The sequence below is a fragment of the Scomber scombrus genome, chromosome 17, assembly GCF_963691925.1.
Source record: "Scomber scombrus chromosome 17, fScoSco1.1, whole genome shotgun sequence".
NCBI lineage: Eukaryota > Metazoa > Chordata > Actinopteri > Scombriformes > Scombridae > Scomber > Scomber scombrus.
The window spans coordinates 8200678-8210680 of record NC_084986.1 but is presented as its reverse complement, the minus strand read 5'-3'; the positions used below and the strand labels follow the sequence as shown (position 1 = coordinate 8210680).

Genomic DNA, 10003 nt, shown 5'->3' with positions numbered 1-10003 from the left:
ATCAATATTTTCAATAGATCAATCAAAGGTTCCAGTTGTTCTACATGAAGTGTGCCTGCACAGGCTTGAGGGCAGGCAGATGAACAGTGAGGGGGGCAAGAAAATGGCACATCAGCGTAGATCCTGAATCAATACATGTGGTGTTAATCTAGTGAGTGGCCCTCTGGCAGAAATAAAGGACTGAAAGGTTGAACAGCACAGCAGACCAAAGAGCCATTATCAAATAGGACTGGCTCAGCATTTTTCTCCAAAATAAGCCACTTTTTTGTCACAGAGGAGGGTAGCCAGGGTTCAGCAAATCTCAGGGGTGACTTTGGGTTGAGCACTGTCAGGGACTTTGTTCCTTAGTACACTAGAGCATTATATAAGATTGTATCTGGGTTTTTTGTGCATGCCAGGGCAAATCCACAAGGATATTTAAGTTCTATGGAAAGCAGAAATATTTTTTATCCAAAGCTCTTAAGTCATAGAAAAAGAAATTAACTTGAGTCAAGCTACACAGGGCAGGTTGATACTTTAGTCATCTAAATGCACACATATATCCTTTTTGCTAAAAGTGTAAAAGCAGAAAAGTACAGTAGCAACACAATTCCACTCATGTTAAGACTCTCTTCATTATATTGCATATGGAATATAAAAAAATGTTTATGTGCAGTGCAGAGTCTCTTCAAATGATACAAACAACTTTAATTAGCTGTACATGCATTGGCACAATGTCACGTTTTCTCATTTTTTACCTCTAATGTATCAGAGGAACCATGATGCATAAAAAGATAAAAACAAAGTAGAAATGGGGAAAAAAAAGACTTGCAACAAACGTATCCAAAGTTCTGCTCGGTGGATGCCACATTAGGCTTCACAGACACTTTCACATTTCTGTTTATGGTATTATGTTACAAGGACCTCTCTTTTGCAATACTGTTGGCAGGTAACACTTTGAAATATGTATGTAATGCTGAAAATTTAAAGCACTGTAAATACAAAGCAAGACCTTAACATAATATACAGTTACACAAAAAGAGGTTCACTTGGACGGATTGTACATACAAGAAAATCCCTTAACTTTGCTTTCTCTTTGTAATGTTAATACATGAATGTTGAAGAAACTTGTTTACTGACAGCAAGGAGGAAGACAAAGGTAGAGGAAAAATAAATGACAAATGAGGGAGATGAATTGAGAGAAGAGGACACAAAACAGGAGGACAAAAAACCCCAGAAAAATGGCATTAGGAATTACAAATTTAAGGCTGTCATGATCGTGCCACCACAAAAGAAAATGCAGTCCAAACCTGTGGAGGTGAGCTGATCCATCTAAGCCTGGATCCTGCCTTAAATCCTAAGTTCTAGGCACTATCAGACACATGGCAACACGACAGGAAACAGAGGGAAGAATCACAGTGAAGTAAACACAAAACACGCAGTTGTCTCTATGTACAGGTCACCTCCCATTACCGTATGTTTAAAAACACAGTCGGCTTCTTTTTCCAACTTTGATGCTTTGCTAGTGCACGGGCCGGTGGCCTGGGTTTGAACTTAAAATGTAGTGCTGTGAAGATTACACTAAAACATCAACACATCAGGAGATCATTTAATACACTGGCTCCCCCATGTGGGTTTCACCCGGGGGGGCGGGCAAGAAAGGTTTTTAATTACGTTCACAATATAATCAGTAACTCAAAATTGATTAATCATCACTTTCACCCTCCATCTTCATATTGACACTTGTGCAATTTCTTTTTTTTTTTTTTTACTAAATCAATTTCTCAAACTTGGGTCCCGAGGGGTTCCTAATACAGATTTATTAGGCTCTGTGGAGCATGAAATTCAAGTCTAACTGATGCGTCTGGAGAGGCAAATCAAACACACCGCCGACAACATCTTCACCTGGATCGGGGTTTCTCACTCACTCATTCAATGACCCGCTTTGACCCACTTCCAGTCCAGAGTAAGGCTTCGCTGCATTGATAGTTCCACACTTTTTTTTTTGTTTTTTTTGTTTTTTTTTACAGTCGAGGCATCGTCTTGTCTCAGAAAGGCACGCAACTGAGATCCATGATTCACAGTTCGCTACTGCTCCGGTTTTTCCTCCCTTCAATTTTTTAGCAGCACTTTGCATTGATCTCCGTTCCAGAGAAAATGACACTTTGTGACCTTATTGATAATATACATACATACATATTTACAGAGAAGATAGTCTCCTTAAATTAGAAGGGATAGTTGATATTTGTTTGTTTCTGAACAGTATTTTTTTTGTTACTCATACACAGAGAGAGTGAACTGACGTGTGTGTGTGTGTGTGTGTGTGTGTGTGTGTGTGTGTGTGTGTGTGTGTGTGTGTGTGTGTGTGTGTGTGTGTGTGTTTGTGTGTGTGTGTGCATACTTATGGCAAGCATGTATAAAGATACAACATGGAAAAGAGACAGAGAAAGATGTAAAAGATGATGGTTTTGTGTGTGTGTGTGTGTGTGTCAGTGTGTTTTTATGAGTGTTTGATCGTGTATTTGCCTTTCTGCAGCTGGGAGATGTACAGCTTTGACTTAGTGCCATCCAGTCGTTTGAACCACACCTCATCGTTGTTGATGGTAGTGATGATGGCACTGCAAAACACAGGGGAAAAAAAAAAAGACAGAATAATATTAGTGAAACACTGAACCACAATCCTCACAGACAATACAGAGTGTATGGATGTGATGCCATTGTATTCCATGGTCACTCGCTCAAAGTGGTAAATGTGCGCCAGTCAGAATCTGCCATTGTGTTCTCACATCAGGGGGTGGAAAAAAAAAATCTTGAAAACAGGGCTAAAATGGAAAAGAGCTATTGTGCAGATTCAGAAATAATTCAAGTTTTTTCAGACTGCTTAAGGCAACAGAAAAGATAAACATGCGCTGATATTTTCCAAAGGGCTGTGTATCATTGAACGCACAGATTTCATTAAACATGGAAAAAATTAAAAACATAATAGTCTTTATGAGATCAATCAGTCTAACATACACGCACACAAACACGCACAAACACGCACATTGTTGGTCAGCTACAGACTGGCCACTGCCATTAATGCTTGTGTATTGTCACACTTTCTAACACTATCATAGTTGTGTTTTTAGACTGTCTTTATGTGTGTGTAAATGAATTTGTATGTGTGCTGTTATTTGTAAACTTGTTTCCCTCAAATTGCGCCTTGAGGGAAAAATAAAGTATTTTGACACTAATTTGATGAATTAAACAAACAACATGCATACAAACGGTTTTCTAGAGCATTCCATGGGTGATAAGACGAGGTGGAAATTGAATTAAATATATATATTTTACTTTACCTTTTATTTACACTGACAGTGCTATCTTATTTTACTGTGTTTATGGTGTTTTATCTTTTATTATGAGGCACTTTATGAAGTCTGTTGTCATGTAAGTGCTCTAAACTAAACCACTGATTACATTTCTGACATTTGAAGTTGTGACAGCCTGTAACTGCTGATCAAACATCTGCTTGTGACAAATTAATAACACAGGTATCCGAAAATTAGTGTAAAAGGGTGCACTGTTGATGTAACACGACTGGTGAAATTGCGCTTTTTGAGCCATTCCTTTAACTGTCAGACTTAAAGACTGGTACAGCTGGCAGAAGTATTAATATTCAAGCAGATGTTCAAGCATCTGCATTTGTTGTCCTCCACTCATTTATTGAGATTTTACTTTTAACTTATCACCTGTCTGTTTGTGCGTGTAAAGAATATATATTTATGTGTCTGGAAATTCCAGGCTTAATTTTAATGCTCGCAGACTACTGTCTGGTATGTTGTACAAATCCCGGTTCCGCAGCTCTACCCATTCATAGCAGCCACCTGTTGTGTTTGTTTTGCCACTCAGCGGTGATGAATGCATACCTCTCTATTCACTCTACATCCTGTCCTGACTACACACAGGGCGTGACGCACAAAGAGCAGAATGAGTAAAACCAATCATTCAACCTCATACTCACATCATCTCCCTTTGTTGTAACGGTCATTTCCATTACAAAAAAAGAAAAAGAAAAAACCAAGCATGTGACCACCTCATCGCCACACAGACTCACACAATGCGTCAGAAACACACATTTGCAGATGAGCACACGCATTGTTTAGCATTGAAACTTGCTAACGCCAAACATAAGCAGCAATTCAAAGCCATCACTCTCACACACTCTCTCACACACACACACACACACACACACACCTAGTCGGGTACTCGTCCTTCCTGTTGATACAGATGGCCTGTCCCCTGCAGTACCACTGGTTGTCATAGAAAAGCCGACCGTCCTCGGAGCGCGCCACATGGTGATGTCTGTCAGGCTTGGTTGCAGGGGCTGGGGGAAGAAAGAGAGAGGGGAAAAGAAGAATGTGAGGAAGACATGAAAAAGACGCAGAAAGGTGAGGTAGTGAAATAAAAGCAATTCAGTACAGAAAGTTTTTTTTTTTTTAAAGTAGGAGTAGGAGAAAGAGTCAATGCTCATTAAGAGGAAGAGTTGAAAAAGCAAAAGGTGTAGTGAGGACAAATTTCCAACACTTGTCTCCTATTCTTCTATGAACTTGAGCACTTTTAGCTGAAAGTATTGAGCACTTTTAGCTGAAAGTAACTGCAGGTCGATCGCTGCACTCAGCCAGATATTGACTGTAACCGAGGAAGAGGAGAAACTCTTACCATCCACCTTCACCCTGTGTGGCCCCAGAGATGCCATCGCCTGTGGAGGGAGGAAGCACAAACAACTCAAAAGGTCAAATCACAACTTAACATCTACATCCACAATCAACCTGTTGTTCTTTTTTTTCTGTTCTCAATGTATTACCTTTCTTATTGCGGTCCAGTCTTCAAGAATATCCAGGTCTTGCAGCATGTAAACAATATAAGGCCGTGATAGAGAGGTTAAAGAAAGCTGTGAAGTGAAGTGGCAGGAAACATTTGTCTTAACTGAATGTCGCTGAAGTGCTGCAGCGAAATGTCGGGAGGAATAAGACAAGGACGGGACAGTGGAAAAGGATATCAGAAACAACAACGGGCTTCTTCTTCTTCACAGGGCAGAACGGGTCTTTTTTCTTATTTTTCCGTGAGTGCAATCCATCATTCCATAACTCTGGAAAGCAAAAAAAAAAAACACAGATTAAAGAAAGATCTACATTTCATGTCATATATCTGCATTTTATATTTCAATCTGCTTTATAGACTTTAAATGCTTGATGAAACTCTCAATGCTTATTTGACATTAACATCCCTAATCGTACGTTGCTTTCAAGGCTTGTTTGTGACGAAAACTTAACAATTAAGAAAGGCAGATTCCAATTTTAATAAATGTATTGTTTTAAATATTTGAAAATACCAAATACTTACGAATTACTGCTTAATAACTATTTCATATCAATATAAAACAAATACTGAGGGTTTTTTTACCCCCTAAAGTCAGTAACTTTAGGATGTCACTGTGGGCTCAACTACTGACAGGATGCTTTGACACTTTCTTGACTAAATGATGAAAATAATAAAAGGATCTAACAACTATATTTTAGACAACTGTTGGTACCCTGATTGGTACCTGAGGTAATGTCAATACTGTGTCTGTCTTCCTCCAATCTTCTTATCTTCTCCTCCAGTTCACTCTGCACAGTGTCAAACAGCAACAGCTTCTCACTCTGGAAGATAGACAGATGGGCAAGCAGGCTATGAGTCAACACAGGAAAAAAAAAATCATCATTCATCTCCAGAAATTCTGTGAAAAATATTTAAATATCCAATGTTTTAATGCGTTTCCTGCACTGTAGAGGTAACACAAAAATAGTATTTCTACTTGGAAAATACAAACCTAAACCTCACACAGCCCCTGACTGTTGACATCTCACCTCCCAGTGCTGGCAGGCAGCCTGGATCTCACACTCATACTTGTTCTTCACCGACTCCAAGCACAGCTCCCTGTAGATCCCTGCAACGAGCATTAGTGGATAAATCAATCTGAGGAAGCCGGCAGGAAAGATGAGAATTTGTTTATACACAGTGACAAAGCAGAAAGTTTAATTTAGTCCCATATCTTTTCAGGTACTCCCCTGGTGTGACTTTGTCTTAATGGGCAGGGGCATAGAGACTAAAAGACCTATAAACAGCAAGAGTATTTCATTCACTTGACGTATAGCTGGTCACTTTAACACCTGCCCCCTCTTAACGTCATTTAACAAGGTCTCAATGACTCCCTGAAAGTCCCCAAAATGTGTAAGCATGACTCCAATGACTGCAGGGTTACTTTGACCTACCGGCCACTTTGGTCCGGATCTGCATGTTCTCCTGCAGGTTGGCTAAAGGTTCCAGATATTCTTGGGCACAGCCAGCCATTACCTCCTGCAGCTTAATGTCCACTTGACTCAAACGCTCTTTATACAACCTAAGCAAAAAATAGAAAAAAATAGTTTTCCAGTGGTCATAAACAAGACACTTGAAAGGAACTCAGCAGGTCTTTAGAAAGTGTAGACAATGAAGAAAAGAGCACAAGCAGCAGGAACAGAAGGGAGTTGCGAGGTGGTCTACAAATGGCAAAGTCATGTCTTTATCCTTCAAGATCTGTGGCATGGCTCCAGTAGGAAGTTATTTGATTGATTTCTCAGATACACCTGGCAGGTTTGACATATTACTGGCCAAAGACATTTTCAAAATACAATTTCACTTCCAAATGATGACATCTTATGATGTTAAAGAGCAAATGGCTGGTAAGGCAGACTGAGTCAGAGCAGAAACAGCTAATCCATTTAGCAGCACTTAGCTAGTGATTAGATTAAGACCAGTTTAACAGCAGTGTGGAGTATGTGGCAGACCATTATTGTGAGAAGGCTCCAGCTAAATGGTACTCAGAAGATTCAAGATTCAAGCACTTATTGTCATTGTATAGCACAGTGAAAATATTTATGTGACAACTCCAGAGGTACATGATGCTGGAGTTTTGGGGCCAATGCTGACACTGATATTAAGGAGTAAGAAAAATACTCTAATTTGATATATAATATATATTATATTTGCAATTATCCTTAACAACACTTGTGACAAACATGTGTTAATGAAGGCATGATATTTTACCATTTGACAATAAACTTTATTGTATAAAATGACATCAGTGCTCTGAAACAGTAAACTTATTATAAATAACTATAACTAACTAAATAAAAAACACATTAAAAATGTCTTGAATTAAGTAAAAGGATCAGATATACATTAAATGCTGCCTATATAACTTTAAAAAAAAAATATCTGCACATATTTGACAACATATACACTGATACTGATACGTTAATATTGGCCGATAATCTCAGGCTCTAAAATAGATACAGTATAAATAAAGAATAAAGACAAACATTCACAATATGGCAATAATGTCAGGCTCAGTTGCACAGATTGTTATCGCACAAGTGTCCAGCAGCATTATTACTGGACATATGGTAAAGAGTGTATTGCACATAGCTTATTGTCAGAGTTCGGAGGGTTTATGGCAGCTGGGAAGAAGCTATTTTTTGGTCTGTTTGTGCGTGCATTGGTTGATCTGAAGCATCTGCCTGATGGAAGGAGCTTAAACAGGTTATGTCCAGGATGAGTGGTGTCTTTGAAGATGTTTTTTGGCCCTTTTCACACAGTGTGTGTTATGGAGGTGTTCGATGGATGGCAAGTCAGTGCCAACAATGTCCTGCGCTGTTTTTACAACACACTGCAGGGCTTTTTTTGTGGCAGTATTGGTGCAGCTGCTGTACCACAAATACAAATACATTACATTTTTAAGATATCAGGGGAACATATGACTGCCCAGCTACAGCTAAACGTGCCTATATTTATGATGAGATGAACAGCTATTATTCTATACCTTGATTTAGATTCTCTATGTGATACAGTATATGGACCTATGGTGTCATTCTGACCGTATGCAGCACTATTTTATTTGTATCTTATGTATGTGTGTTCTGTATAGTTAAAATTGCCTGTTAATATTTATGAATGGCAATAAAGATATTAGGAGAATCACGGGGATAATGTAGACTATGAGAGAGTATCCTAAGTAGCCAGGTGAGACTTTAGTAAAAGTTAAAAAGTGCAGTGTTTATAGGTAATACACTCATCAGGCAGTTCTGTTCAAGAGATTTACACACAGATTAAAACATACAATTTCACAATAACATTTTATACCTACTGGATTAAGATCTCAGTCAGCAGCACACTAATTTTAGTCAACATGCGGAGATGTCTTAAGAAAAATAAGGGAATTTCAACAATATTATGTCTTTCACAGAGTATTTTGCACAGAAGCTGCTGATTGATGTTCAATATATGAATGTTTTAAATATGACCACAAGATATATTTAGTGTTTTTTTCATTTAATTGTATTCTGGTCTGGGAAAAAAAACACCTGAAGCAGCAGAAAAATTGGATTAACTTTGCAAACTTTTCCAGTGGGCCAGATTGGACCTTATGTTTGACACTCGCTGGTTTAGAAACAGGATAGACTGATTTATACTACATTAAATGTGTCAGCCTGTTGAGTTGGCCACGCAGTAGTCAGGTGAACGGTTTCATCTGGGAAGAGAAACTTACTGCTCCTTCAAGTCTGTGAACTGCTTCTCCAGGGTGGTCATCTCATCCAGGCACTCCATCCTCCTCCTCTCACAGTCTTCATCATCCATCTCTGTTCACATGAAGACATGACAGCTTTTGGCATCACCTCCACATCAGCTGCTGCTTTTTTTTTTTTTTACCCAACAACAACAACAACAACAACAACATCACACAGTACCATCTCTCCTCTCTCCCACTCCTCACTTCAGCAGCAGGAGCAGGAGCAGCAGCAGCAGCTCACTCATTGTCAGTGACAGCTCATATTTAACACAAACTACATGTCGAGGCGGACTCATATCTGACAGACAACCATGTTTGATGCATTTAGCTGTGTGTAAGATATTTAAGGCCCTGTTTTTCCTACCCGAGCTGTCTCCATCTTCAGACACGGACGAGCTGACGGTGTCCTCTTCGTCTGTGCTGCTGCCGTCTTGCTCGGGAAAATCCACCTCCATTTCTTCGTGGTTACTCTCTTTCTTCTCCCGGGAGTGAACCGGCATTGCCACTCACAGATATCACGGTGTTAACGGGAGAGGTCGCAGAGCTGTTAACCTATTTTTTTTGCCCCGAATAAAGAGGCAAATGTAGGCTCAGACAGCTAACCGGTTAGCTGGTTCGCATCTAGACAGCTGGATATGCAAACATGGCCACCGTCGACCAATCAGAGGCAGCTTTACTGAGGCTGACCAATCAAATGCTTGGATTGAGACAGGAAGATTTTAGGGATTTGTAGTTTTTTTCCCCAACTTCTTCTGAACAGCTGATATGAACTGTGTGAGCAGGTATTTGAGGTGTATGGAAAATCGATTAATGTAGGCTAATAATAACAACAATAGTAACAACATACTTTATAACTCTCTTAATTTGCTAATACTACTGCTACTACTACTAATACTAATAATAGCCTAATAAGAATACGAATAGTTAAGAATGTGCTCACAATAGTCAGCATAAATAAAATAATCACAACATATTATTAGATTAACACAAGAACAGCAAAATACAAGCACACAATCAAAAGACTAAAAAAAAAAAAAAAAAAAATTTGAAACCTTAAATGAGGTGGTTGCACAACAGAGGTGTATAATGTAAACTAATTATAGTTGTCAGGCTAAAAAACAAGTCTGTAAAAAAAACCGGAAGACCAAAGCTGAGGTGACCGAACAGCAAAAGCTGCTCCCCCTTTGACCTTGACCAATACTGTGGAACAGCTAGCAGGCCTAGTGCATTAAACACTTCCAATACGTCAATAAACACATACATGTCATGGTAAGCTGTGACGAACAATACAAAGAATTTAAAATATGTTGCATGTTACAGTTTTTCACAATTATTTTTGTTTTCTTGTTTTACTAATTCTAGTTGCCTTTATGTTGTTTTTTTCCGCCAGCA

The 10003-nt window shown here is 38.9% G+C and overlaps 1 protein-coding gene across 1 annotated transcript; it reads right to left on the bottom strand.

The window, feature by feature from the left end:
• Positions 1 to 508: 508 nt before the first annotated feature.
• Positions 509 to 9181, bottom strand: brms1lb (BRMS1 like transcriptional repressor b). The gene is made up of 10 exons (XM_062437352.1): positions 8976 to 9181; positions 8591 to 8681; positions 6276 to 6403; positions 5871 to 5950; positions 5567 to 5663; positions 5021 to 5110; positions 4826 to 4890; positions 4681 to 4720; positions 4216 to 4345; positions 509 to 2597 (listed from the first exon to the last, which is right to left on the bottom strand). Exons 1-10 carry the CDS (start codon positions 9109 to 9111, stop codon positions 2480 to 2482), a joined length of 975 nt encoding a protein of 324 aa, XP_062293336.1. The 5' UTR covers positions 9112 to 9181; the 3' UTR covers positions 509 to 2479.
• Between the last annotated feature and the right edge of the window lie 822 nt (positions 9182 to 10003).

Bases quoted from the DNA above. Each gene is read 5' to 3' on its own strand.
- brms1lb (XM_062437352.1), bottom strand. From the start codon at position 9,111: ATGCCGGTTCACTCCCGGGAGAAGAAAGAGAGTAACCACGAAGAAATG. The intron at 5,111-5,566 runs GTACCAATCAGG...TTTGCTTTCCAG, and splicing joins CAGTATTGACATTACCTCAG to AGTTATGGAATGATGGATTG. The intron at 2,598-4,215 runs GTGTGTGTGTGT...TGTGTTTTGCAG, and splicing joins AAGGACGAGTACCCGACTAG to TGCCATCATCACTACCATCA.